At 30.5% G+C, this 13,964-nt stretch overlaps 1 protein-coding gene and 1 pseudogene across 1 annotated transcript; both read right to left on the bottom strand.

Moving 5' to 3' along the window:
* Positions 1-1,341: 1,341 nt before the first annotated feature.
* On the bottom strand, positions 1,342-2,342 carry LOC124936166 (germin-like protein subfamily 1 member 13). Its single transcript, XM_047476633.1, has 3 exons — positions 2,222-2,342; positions 2,000-2,140; positions 1,342-1,926 (listed from the first exon to the last, which is right to left on the bottom strand). The coding sequence occupies exons 1-3, from the start codon at positions 2,340-2,342 to the stop codon at positions 1,505-1,507; spliced, it is 684 nt and encodes a 227-aa protein (XP_047332589.1). The 3' UTR covers positions 1,342-1,504.
* Positions 2,343-11,623: 9,281 nt separating this feature from the next.
* LOC124934774 lies at positions 11,624-12,699 on the bottom strand (annotated as a pseudogene).
* Positions 12,700-13,964: the final 1,265 nt, after the last annotated feature.

The following is a 13,964-nucleotide window of genomic DNA, read 5'->3' as shown; positions in this document are numbered from 1 at the left end:
ACTGAACTCAGTTTTTGGCTCAATAGCAACACTATTGTTGGCGCAACACTGTTGATGGCAACTCAGCTGTTGGCGCAACACAAATATTGATGCAACACTGATGTTGGCGCAACATTGCTGATGACAACTCAGATGTTGGCACAATATATTGCTGATGGCAACTCAGCTGTTAGAGCATCTCTGTTGTCAGCGCACTCAGTTTTACCAGCATATTAACACATTATTGAACTTAGTTTTATTTCTTCATCAAATCATCATCAAAATTATGTGTGTTCATTTTAATTATCCTAAGTTTATTTTGATTAATTGAAACATTTTTCTTAATTCAACTTAATTAACGATTTCTCCTTTAATCTTAATTTACAATTTCCCCATTTTTTTCTATTTTTTAACTTAATCTTGGACTATGTAAAACTTAAGCATCATCCCAAAATCTTATTCTACTCAACAATTACTATTATATTAGATGATGCATTAATAAAATTTAATATTGCAATTATATACAATAAAGTTAATTATTATGTTTGTTGAAAACTTATTATCATTATTCAAGTCTCTCTAATATTTCTCTTTTGCTAAAAAAAAAAATACATTCAAAACCAATTATATACAATAAAGTTATAATCTTTGTTAAAACATTTTATTGTTATCCAAGTCTATGTCTATTTCTCTTTTGTTAAAGAAGATGCATTAAAACCAATTCATATAAATAATGTTTATACTAAACACAATAGTATATATAATTGCACTATATATTTAATCATGCTGTTAAGGTATTGAAATGATAAGTATAGTGGAATTGAAATGTAAATGATTTTTTATGTTTCAATTCCACACTTATAATGAATTTAGAATAACTGAAGAAGTGGCGTCGGAAATACTACATAAATGACGGAAATAAACGCCGGTAAAAGAAAAACAATTTGAGCAATTTTCTATGCTTTGCACCGGTAGAAGGTACGCCGACACTTATAAGCGTCGGAAATTGAAGGTGTTGTTTGTTTCCAGTTAGTTTATTATGTTTTTTACTTGATGACTCTTTTGATCTTATCGATTGAACTGACAATAATCGTCAAATAGCTTTTTTACGATGACATTTAAATAGAATGACAATTAAAAAAGAAAATAAAAAGTATTAAATAATTATAAATAGATTCACACTAACTGAAAAGAATCGACCTAAGGATAAATGTCAAGGGTTCAATTCTCACTTAATCACTTTACAGAATTTTGTAAAAATATATAGTGCAAGTATATATTGTATGTTAATATAAACATTGTTTATATGAATTGGTTTTGAATGTATTTTTTAACAAAAGAGAAATAGATATAGATTTGGAAAACAATAATATGTTTTAACAAACAAAATTACTTTATTGTATATAATTGCAAAATCAAACTTTATTCATACATCATTTTATTGAATATATATAGTAATTATTGTGTAAATTTATAAAATGTTGTAAATAATACTTAAGTAAGTTATTTTCATAGTGTCGTTAATTTAGTTATTGTTGTCCCACCAAAACTGAGATTGAAGGTAGTTGATGACGTTTTTGTCCACTTGAAAAGCCTTGGTTAAAACATCGGGAGAAATCTTGGGGTCTGATCCAAACACGGCATTTGCAATGGTAATTACTCCTGGATTTTGGCTACTCAAGGCCGCTCCAGCAACCGCCTTAGTCTTCCCCACATTTTGTTGGAAATGGACGAGTCCCTCGGGAAAGACAAAAACATCTCCAGGGTATAACGTCTTGGTAAAGAGGCGGTTCTTTTGGTTCGGAATGTTTGATGTCACAAAGCCTACGAGAAGAGTACCCTCGAAGACAACGAGAACCTCAGTAGCACGAGGGTGTGTATGTGGTGGATTCAATCCATAAGGAGCGAAATCAATACGAGCCAAAGAAATACCCAATGTGTTGAGACCTATACGTACAACAAATAAGTTATAAGAAAACATTTCCTAAAGAAACACTCTTGTGATGTTAGAAACTAATACCTTTCAAATTATTGACATTCACTGCAGTAACATTTGAACCAAGAGGATTTGACGTATCCCCGGCCTTGTTTAGTCCAGAAAAGAAGAAATCGTTTGCATTCACGAGATTTGGGTTCTTGCAAAACTTCCCATTGACAAACACTGCCGATAAAATACAATTAATTTGTTAATACGATTAGATGAGAAGAAAATAATCAAGTGTATACATATATAACTACATACAAGCACCGGTTGGATCATCAATTGCGACACAAAAGTCTTGAAGAGAGCTTGGGTCGGAAGCTCGGGCAAGAGTGAAAGCCAATGCAACGATTGCCACAAGAACTAAGAATTGTCTTTTCATCTTAATTATTGTTTTGGAGAAGATATATGATGAATTAATGAATATGGGAGTGGAGGAATCATGTTATTTATAGGCATGAATGGAAGTCTTTCATGATTTCATATACATTTGTGTGACATATATATTTCATATCTGATTTGGATCAATATTTGACTGGTTCTTCAACTGTCACTTATGACTTTATTCATTGAAGTAGTCTACATTGTTTTTTATATTTGGACAAAAAAAAATCTTTAATTCATCAATGGTGATTTAGGAGATACAATATTTTAATACGAGAGGTCTATGGTTTCAATAAAAATAATTATTATTTTATCTTTACAGATTAATTCATTTTTAAGGGTTCAAATTGTTTATTATGTTCATATTATACTATTGATCAAGGTTGTTAAGTCATTCATATTTTAATTAATTATTTTTAATTAATTTGATTTAAATATAAATAATTAAATAATTTTATATCGCACTTATCAAATGATATTTATTTTAAATAAGCACTTAATTTTTCGATTAAAGATAAGATTTATTATAAAATATTCTTTAATCTATCCATCTAAATTAATTATGATCTTTCTATAATATAATATAGTTTTATTTTGTAAACTTTACATGTATTTGAATACATCTGGAAGGATTTTTACATGATATATATATATTTATGAATTGTTTATCTTGTTACCTTCCAGATAGCTAATTATGCGTCTTTTTTTTATTAAAAGTAAATTATGACTTTGAAATGAAATTATGGTCAAACCTTGAAAAAGTAAAATAGTGTTTATGTTAAAAGGAAAATATTTATAAAAAACGTCAATAAGAAGATAAAACACGGGTTTATGCAAAAGGAAAATAAGATTAATAAGGGGAAGAAAATAAGATTAATAAGGGGAAGATAACGTTAAAAGTTAAATCCAAGACATATTCAAACGCCCTGTATAAAGAAACTCATTAGGTTTGGTTTGGACTTGAACATATCTTGGGTATTGTATTTAATTAGTTGGTCAAAAAGTAATTTGTTTTTTTATTTAAGGATCCATTTAATCAAATAAAAATGGTTTTAGCACAATAACAAAATCATAAACGGAAAAAAAGAGTTCAAAAAAGTAAGGAAAAATAACATATAAAATTAATGACTCGAAAGTCTTCAAGAAAAGTAATAATGTCTTCACACGAATTCACATGTATACGAATCTAATCTTTAACATCGTTATGATAATGATATTGTGAATAATTTTTAATGACCTACTTTGGTTGTTATATATTTTCTGATTTCTTTCCACCAGATAATTCACCAGAAAATTATAGGTATCGGGAGAAACTCGTCGTCTATCATATGTGTGTTGAGGAAAAACAACCGCCACAGGCGCCAAATGAATAAAATGAGTGGAAATCTTCATTTCCCTTCCAAACTAAAAGCTCCTTCGTTTGTGTCCCAACGATCCAGCATCTAGCTAATAAAGACTCGAATTATAACTAACTTGTAAAGAGGTCTGTCTATATGTGAGTCTCATGTGACACTCGACAAGTTTGATCTATTTACAGTATATTACCATTTTATAAGTAAAACAAGTTCAGAGAAATTGGGAGAGTTGAATTAGGTGCCTATTATTTAAGTTTGGACATTCGTTTTCATTAATTCAAGTGTATCATCCAAACTTGGTGTAAGATGGGTACTCTGTAGACACTCAAATTTTAGTCCCCAATTTTATATTTTAAAATGATTGAGAGCTAATAAATAAATTTTCTAAAATTTATATATGAGTTTATTGCACGAATTTTAAATAAATAATTATTTTAAAGCCACATGTAAGATGTTATTCTTGTTCTTGCAATAAGAGATAATTCTAACTCCGGGGTTTCCCAACAACATAAGCCCAATCGGAGATCAATCGACGAGATAAGCTCTAGTTCAATTACGTTTCTACTCTCCATTTAAATTCATAAGGTTTTAAGAAATATAAGACATTCAAACATTTTGATAGCAATTATATATATCCTATCAAAAAGTTTTCAGAATTAACGGATTCCAATATCCGAATTAACGAAAAATCACACGGGTGTGCGACCTGCCTAGATTAAAAAACCCAAACAAACCGCTGCCCATAATAACAGGAGCAGTGGCGTCGGATGTACTACATATACGACGGGAATAAACGTCAGTAAAGGAAGGACAATTTAAGCATTTTTCTTCTTTGCGCCGGTAGAAGGTTTTCCGACGCTTATAAACGTCGGAAAACTGAAGGCGCTGTTTCTTTTTAACTTATCTACAGTTAAAAGTTATAAATTGTCAGCTTTTTTTGAACGACTTATTTTTAATATGACATTTAAAGAAAAATAAGAAGCAGTGGTAGTGATAATTATAAATATTACAAGTTGATGAAATTAATTGTCAAAATCAAGTACTTAAGAAATTAAGTGGCTAAAATTCATCTCAAGTAAAAGTTTATGGTCCAAATTATACTTTTGGACATATTTTTATTTTGAATAAAGAGCATATCCGCCCCTCAAAAAGTGTTTTGAATTTTGACTTACCTTAGACTTTGGAGCCTGTTTGATCTAGCGTTTTTTAGGGTAAAATCTATGGTTAACTTAAATTTTTCGAAAATTAGTTTTTTAAATTTAATAATTATTTTACACTTTAAATAATTGAGATTAAAATATGAGAGAAAAATATTAAATAAATGGTATTTTGATATTTTGACATATAAAAAGAGTGATTAAAAATAGATAAAATGAAAGGAGATAAAATATTCGGTTTAGATAAAAAAAAAATACTTCAATATCAAACAAGCTTATTCTACTCAATAATTACTATTATATTAGATGATGCATTAATAAAATTTGATAATTCAATTATATACAATAAAGAAAACTTATTATCATTATTCAAGTCTCTCTATTTCTCTTTTGCTAAAACATTTACATTCAAAACCAATTATATACAATAAAGTTATTACGTTTGTTAAAACATTTTATTGTTATCCAAATCTAAGTTTGTTTCTCTTTTGTTAAAAAAATACATTAATTGCACTATATATTTAAAAGTTAGAAATTTTTGTTTAACACTATATATTTAATCATGTTGTTAAGGAATTGGAATTATAAATACAGTGGAATTTTAAAGTATATGAAATTCCACCCTTGTCAATTTAGAATAACTGAAGAAGTGGCTTCAAAAATGAACGTCGGTAAAAGAAGAACGATTGTGCAATTTTCTCTGCTTTCGGCCAGTAGAAGGTACTCCGACGTTTATAATCATCGGAAACAGAAGGTGCGGTTTGTTTCCAGCCAGTTTATTTTTTTTTTACTTGGTGGCTCCTTTCATCTTATCGATTGAACTGACAATATTCGTCAAATAGCTTTTTTAGACGACTTTTTTAATAGAATGACAATTGAAAGAAAAATAAGAAGTATTAGACAGATAATTATAATGAGATTCCTCGAGTGACTAAGTGAAAATAGTTCACTTAAAAGACCAAATTATCACGAGTTCGATTCTCATTGAAAGCTCTTTGAATGAAAGTGGAGAGTCATGTCAATGGTTGTCACGTTAGTTCTTCATAATTAAAAAAATGCATAATAAGATTCATTGTCAAAATCAAGTACGTACTTGGAAAATTAAGTGGCTAAAATACATCTCAAGTAAAAGTTTATAAGCCAAATTATTCAGCTCGCAGTCTCTATCCAACAACCCAGCATACAACAATTGACTTAGGCATCACACATTCAATGTCAATTATATTTCAAAATATGCTCCAAATCAAGTTTCTTCATTCAATTCAAAAACAAGTGATGTGTCCTCTCCACCTCTTCGCAACATATTCTATAACGACTAACCATAATACATAATTTTTGCATCTATCATCCGTCAAATTCCTCCATTCAAAAAATGAGATCTTTGAATAAAATTTAGAATCTCGTAATAATAAAATTTTCTATATCACATTTTGGATGCATTTTCTTATAATTTGTTTTGCGTGGTTTATATATAATTCATTGGCTAAAATCCATAACAAGTAAAATTTTATGGAAATGGTGAGGATAAGGTGGGGTTGGACTTCCAACTACATCCCGATCGACGGGACCTATAACCTCCTCATAATTTGTTTTGCAACATGTTTTTCTTTTAAGTTTGCACTTATAATAAATTCTACAATAGTTAATTAGAGTTTATTGGTTTGTATTTAGATTTGGGCTTGGGCCTAACCAAGAGTTATTTAGATTTTATTATTTGAATGTTTATCCTATAAATATATTATTATTAAGGGTTTACATTGATGAGACAGAATTCTAGAGAGATAAAGTGTGACGCAAAAAAAGCTTTGTATTTCATCTTCTTCATAGTGAAATCTGGTGGCAATTGAAGTGGACGTAGCTCATTTGAGTGAACCACTATAAATCTGTATTTTATTGTGTTCTTCATTTCTTGCATTTTTACAGATCATTTCAAATAGGTCAGATTTGGGGAATCAAAATCATAACAACTAGTATCAGAGCTTCTAGGCTAGATCGGAGTATTTGAAACGATGGCAGGCGATAACAGTAAAGGACATGGGATTAGAAGATTTTATGGAATAGATTATGCATTGTGGAGGATGCAAATTGAGAATTATCTATATGGAAAGAAGCTTCATGTGTCTTTGAGTGAGAAATCAGAGAGGATGGATGAAGTTGAATGGAAACTCCTTGATAGACAGGTTTTGGGAGTTGTTCGATTGACGCTAGCCAAAATTATTGTTCACAACGTAGCAAAGGAGAAGACTGCCATGGGTCTGATGAAAGCTCTTCTGATATGTATGAGAAACCATTTGTTAACAACAATGTATATTTAATTAAAAGACTCTTCAATTTAAGAATGGTTGATGGTACTTTTATCACTACTCATTTGAACGAATTTAATACAATTGTGAATCAAAAATATTATCTATTGAGATTAATTTTAGGGACAAAGTTAGTGCCCTGATTTTGTAAACATCTCTACCAAATAGTTAGGAGCCTATGAGGGCAACAATTAGCAACTCTGTTGGAAATTCTAAACCGAAATTTATTGAAGTTAAAGATCGTATTCTTGTTGAAGAGATTCGTAAAATTTATTCTGGTGAAACGTTCAAAGGTTCTATTATGAATGGTGAAAATAAGGGTAAGAGTAATGATAGAAATTTCAACCGAGGTAAGAGAAGATCTGTGTCGAAGAATATGAGGATTTAGTCCAATTCTGGGTGGACATTTGATTGCTAGAATTGTGGTAAGTAGGGTCACTTAAAGAGGAACTGCAAATTACCAAAGAGAAACGGTGATGATAAAAATGATGCAGCCAACTCAGTTACAGAAACTGTCACTGATGTGTTTCTTCTGTCTGTTGATAGCCCGATAGATTCATGGGTTTTGCAATCGGGAACATCTTTCCACACCACTGCCCACAAAGAATTAATGGAGAATTATGTTCCTGAAAACTATGGGAAAGTTTATCTCGCAGATGGTGAGCCACTAAATATTGTTGTCTTGGAAGAAATCAAATTGAAGATGAAAAATAGTTATGTTTGGAAGATTAATAAGGTGAAACACATTCTAGTTTTAATTTGCAATCTGATTTTTGTTACACAACTTGATGAAGAAGGTCATAGTTTCAGTTGTGGAAATGGTGCGTGGAATGTGACTAAAAGAGCAATAGTTATTGCTGGAGGTTACAAAACTGGAACATTATACACGACTTCAACTTGTAAAGAAATAGTTGTTGTTGTAGTTGATGACTCGAAGAACAGTGAGCAATGGCATTGCAGGTTGGTCCATATGAGCAAAAAATGGATGAAATTTCTTTTGAAGAATGGACAGATTTCAGAACTGAAGTCGGTTGAACATCAGTTATGTGAAAATTGCATTCTTGGAAAATAGAAATGGGTGAGTTTCTTAAATATTAGGAAGGAGCTCAAGAAAGAAAGGTTAGAGTTGGTACACACTGATGTGTGGGACCTTAACATGTTTCTTCTATTGGTGGATCACACTACTGCATCACTTTTATAGATATTTTGACAAGAAAAGTATGAGTTTACTTAATGAAGCACAAGTCTAAAGTATTTATTATTTTCAAAAAGTGGAAGGCTTTGGTTGAAAATGAAACAAATTAGAAGGTTAAATGCTTGAGATTCGACAACAGAGGCGAGTACATCAGTTCAGATTTCAGAGAGTAATGTGATGTGAATTGGATTAGTATGATGAAGACTGTTCCCCAAACTCCTTAAGAGAATGGAGTAGATGATCAGATGAATCGAACATTAAACGAGTGTGCTATGGGCATGAGATTGCATGCAGGGCTGCCTAGAACTTTCTAGGCATAATCTATCAACATTGTTGCCTACTTGATAAACAGAGGACCATATATTCCTCTTGAATTCATAATTCATAAACAAGCCTAGAGTAATAAAATAGGTAAATATTTCTTATTTTAAAGTATTTTGTTGTTTATCATATGTTCATATTAATGAATGTGATATGAGCAAGCTTGATCCAAAGTATAATAAATGTTTTTTCATTGGTTATGCTAATATCGAGTTTGGTTATCGTTTTTGGGATAATCAAAATCAAAAGATTATCCATAGAAGAAACGTTATCTTCAATGAACAAGTTCTCTATAAAGATTGTGTTGAGAAGACATCAGATGGTGATTCTAAACTAGAAGAGACTGGTACAGTCGATTTGAGAGATTTTTAGGTGAATATATATCAATTATCGAAGAAGACCAATGTATTGTTTTAGATGAAATCGTTGAGAACGTGTCCACATAGGCAAATCATCAAACACTGGTTATACAATTAAGAAGATCGTCAAAAATCAAAATCAGTCGTGAGGTGGTCCCCATCTCTAAATGATAGATAGAGGAGAACCTAAATGATACGAGAAAGAAATACAATCTGATGAATCAGTTAAGTGAGAGTTTTAGTGAAAGATGAGATGGACTCTTTGATGTCAAATCAGACTTGGGAGCTCACTGAGCTACCAAAGGGAAAGAAAGCACATCACAACAAATTGATCTTCATGAAGAACATGACAAAACCATGAGGTACAAGGTAAGGTTGGTTGTGAAAGGATTTCAACAGAAGGAAGGTATTGACTACAATAAGATCTTCTCTTTAGTGGTCAAATTCATGACAATCAGAACTATTTTGAGTTTGGTTATGAAAGAAGACAATCATCTACAATAAATGGATGTTAAAATTGTTTTTCTTCATGGCGATTAAGATGAAGAGATATATATGCGACAACCACGAGGATTTGAAATCAAAGGAAAATATGAGCTTTTGTGTAAGCTTGAGAAGAGTCTGTATGGTTTGAAATAGGTTCCAAGACAATGGTACAAGAAGTTCAATAGCTTTATGAAAAGTAACATTTTTTTGTGGTGTGAAGCTGATCATTACTGTTATATCAAGAGGTTTGATAAATCGTACATTATTTTGCTCCTCTACGTTGATGACATGTTGATCCTAGAGCAAGCTTGTATGAGATTAACAAGTTAAAGAAAAAGTTGTCTGAAAATTTTGCAATGAATGATTTGGGTGCTGCAAAACAAATCATTGGGATGAGAATTTTCAGATATAAAGAAGTTCTCAAACTTTCACAAGAATAATATGTGAAGAAAGTTCTTAGCAAATTCAACTTGTACGATGTAAAACTAGTTACTACCCCTTAGTCAGTCACTTCAAACTATCTAAAGATCAATTGCCTTCAATAGAGGATGAGAAAAATTACATAGACACTATTTTATATGCCTTTACCATTGGTTGTATTATGTATGCAATGTTTTGCACACGACCAAATATAGCACATACAGTGAGAGTTGTTAGCATATTAATGAGTAACTCGAGTAAACATCATTGGGACATAGTAAAGTGGATACTACGATACTTAGAAGGAAGTATGGGTCTCGCTTTCTGTTTTCGAAAGTCTAATATGGCTTTGGAAGGATATGTTGATGCTGGCAATGTGTGATGTTGATAGTAGAAAGAGCACAACATGATACATCTATAATTTAGGAGGTATTACAATTAGTTGGGTTTCAAAACTACATAAGATTGTTTCTCTTTTTAGTTGTGAGACAGAGTATGTTGCTGTGAAAGAGGTTGCTAAGGGGATGATGTAGTTGCAACCCTTTTTGCGAGAATTGGATCAAAACTATGAGGGAAGTGTTGCGATGCGACAGCTAAAGTGTCATTCATTTGACAAAGAATCATATTTATCATGGAAGAATAAAACATATATAGATTCTTTATCATTTTATCCAATTAGCTTTAAAAGATAGAGTGTTAGCTCTTGATAAGATTCCCGGAGTAAAAATCTAACTGATATGCTGATGCAAGCTGTGACAAACGAGAAACTTAAGTTGTGTGCAACTTCAGTTGGTCTTCTTCATTAAGACACCGGATGGAAGTCACTACCGTTCGAGAGATGATAAAATTAGTCTCCAAGTGGGAGATTGTTGAGTTATGGAGCCTGCACTTATAATAAACTCTACAATAGTTAATTGTAGTTTATTGGGTTTGTATTTGGATTTGCACTTGGGCCTGACCAAAAGTTATTTAGTTTTATTACTTGAATGTTTACCCTATAAATATGTAATTATTAAGAGTTTACATTGATGAGACATAATTTAGAGAGATAGAATGTGAGGCTAAAAACTATGTATTTCTTCTTCTTCATAGTGAAATCTGGTGTCGGTTGAAGTGGCGTAGCTCATTTGAGTGAACCACTATAAATTTGTATTTTCTTGTGTTCTTCAATTTTTTTTGTTTTCATATATTGTTTCAAGCATGTCAGATTTGGGATGCAAATCCTAACATTCATTTGATTACTTTTAGACAATTATTTGGCGTCGTACCATGGCTTTCTTATAGTGGTTTACTTGAAAGATTCTCATATTAGTATTTACATTCTCCTATTTGAACTTTCATACTATTTAACAGACCAATTATGTTTTCATATTGCCAGCTTATAACTCACAATTTTAAGAATTTGCACCAACACCCAATTCTATAAGAATTAAAATTGATTTAATGAAATTGTAATCCCAAATTGATAAGGGTGGAATTCACATATAATTCCAATTCCTTAACAGGATGATTAGATATATAAATATATATATATATATATATTCAGCAATTACTTTTAAAAAATATATAGTGCAAGTATAAACTATTGTGTTTAATGCAAACATTGTTTATATGAATTCGTTTTGAATGTATGTTTTAACAAAAGAGAAATAGACATAGACTTGGAAAAAATAGTATGTTTTAACAAACATAATAACTTTATTGTATATAATTGCAAAATCAAACTTTATTCATACATCAATTTATTGAATATATATAGTAATTATTGTGTAAAAAAATTATAAAATGTTGTAAATAGTACTAAAGTAAGTTGTTTTTCATAGTGTCGTTCATTTAGTTATTGTTGTCCCACCAAAACTGAGATTGAAGGTAGTTGATGACGTTTTTGTCCACTTGAAAAGCCTTGGTTAAAACATCGGGAGAAATCTTGGGGTCTGATCCAAACACGGCATTTGCAATGGTAATTACTCCTGGATTTTGAAAAGCCTTGGTTAAAACATCGGGAGAAATCTTGGGGTCTGATCCAAACACGGCATTTGCAATGGTAATTACTCCTGGATTTTGGCTACTCAAGGCCGCTCCAGCAACCGCCTTAGTCTTCCCCACATTTTGTTGGAAATGGATGAGTCCTTCGGGAAACACAAAAACATCTCCCGGGTATAACGTCTTGGTAAAGAGTCGATTCTTTTGGTTAGGAATGTTTGATGTCACAAAGCCTACGAGAAGAGTACCCTCGAAGACAACAAGAACCTCAGTAGCACGAGGGTGTGTATGTGGTGGATTCAATCCATAAGGAGCAAAATCAATACGAGCCAAAGAAATACCAATGTGTTGAGTCCTATATCACAACCAAAATAAGTTATAAGAAAACATTTCTTAAAGAAACACTCTTGTGGTGTTAGAAACTAATACCTTTCAAATTATTGACATTCACCGCAGTAACATTTGAACCAAGAGGATTTGACGTATCCCCGGCCTTGTTTAGTCCAGAAAAGAAGAAATCTTTTGCATTCACGAGATTTGGGTTCTTGCAAAACTTTCCATTGACAAACACTACCGATAAATTACAAGATATTTCTTAATACTATTAGATAAGAAGAAAATAATCAAGTGTATATATATAAATATAACTACATACAAGCACCAGTTGGATCATCAATTGCGACACAAAAGTCTTGAAGAGAGCTTGGGTCGGAAGCTTTGGCAAGAGTGAAAGCCAATGCGACAACGGCCACAAGAACAAGGAATTGTCCTTTCATCTTAATTCGTGTTTTGGAAAAGATATATGAAATGAAAGCAAACTATTTATACGATGAATTTGGGAGTGGAAGAATCATGTTATTTATAGGCATGGATGGGAGTCCTTCATGATTTCATATACATATATATTTTATATTATACTTTGCTTATTCTAGTTTGGATCAATATTGGACTTGTTCTTCAACTGTCACATATATATGACACCTTTGATTTTTTACCTATTTTATTCGTCAAAATTAACATCAGCAATGACTTTATTCATTGAAGTAGTCTTCATTGATTTTTATGTTTGGACAAAAAAAAACTTTAATTTACCAATGGTTATTTAGGAATTACAATATTTTAATACGAGAGAGGTCTTCAATTTCAATAAAAATGATTTTTCTATTTCCATTAACTTAAATATGCATCGGTTATATTTTATCAAAATAAAATATAAGCATGCATTTTCATGTTGAGTATGAAGCAAAATTATCTATAAGAAATCTATAAATATTTTAACCCCGAATGTGTTTAATAAAAAAAAACTAAAACTTAAGTGATGAATATTGATGTTAATTTTGAAATTATATAAGTTTAACAAATAAATAATATATAAATCAAATGAAAATATTTTAATTAGAATTATACAAGTTTGATATATATATAAGTTGAATTGATAAAATGCGAAAAGTACTTAATAATTATTTTATCTTTACAGATTAATTAATTTTTAAGGATTATTTTTTTTTCTTATGTTCATATTATAATATTGAGTTGTTAAGTCATTCATATTTTAATTTAAATATTTTAAAATAATTTGAATTATATATAATGAATTTAATCATTTTAAATCGCACTTATCAAATGATATTTATTTTAAATAAGCACTTAATTTTCACATGAAATGATAAGTTGCATGTTGTATTATAAAATAATGTTAATCAATCCATCTTAATTAATTATGATCATTCTATAATATAACATAGTTTTATTTTTTAAACTTTACATGTATTTGAATATATCTGGAAGGACATTTACATGATATGTTTATGAATATTTGTTTATCTTGTTACCTTACAAAGAGTTATGTGTCTTTTTATATTATGACTTTGAAATGAAAAAACCTTGAAAAAGTAAAACAGAGTTTATGTTGAAGGAAAATATATAAAAAAAAAACGCCATTAATAAGAAGATAAAACAGGAGCTTATGCAAAAGAAAAATAAGATTAATAAGGGGAAGATAAGGTTAAAAGTTAAAACCAAGACATATTCAAACGTCCTA

Source organism: Impatiens glandulifera, chromosome 4 (genome assembly GCF_907164915.1).
Source record: "Impatiens glandulifera chromosome 4, dImpGla2.1, whole genome shotgun sequence".
NCBI classification, from domain to species: Eukaryota; Viridiplantae; Streptophyta; class Magnoliopsida; order Ericales; family Balsaminaceae; genus Impatiens; species Impatiens glandulifera.
The sequence above is the reverse complement of the archived record's forward strand: the minus strand, read 5'-3'. Positions and strand labels throughout refer to the sequence as shown.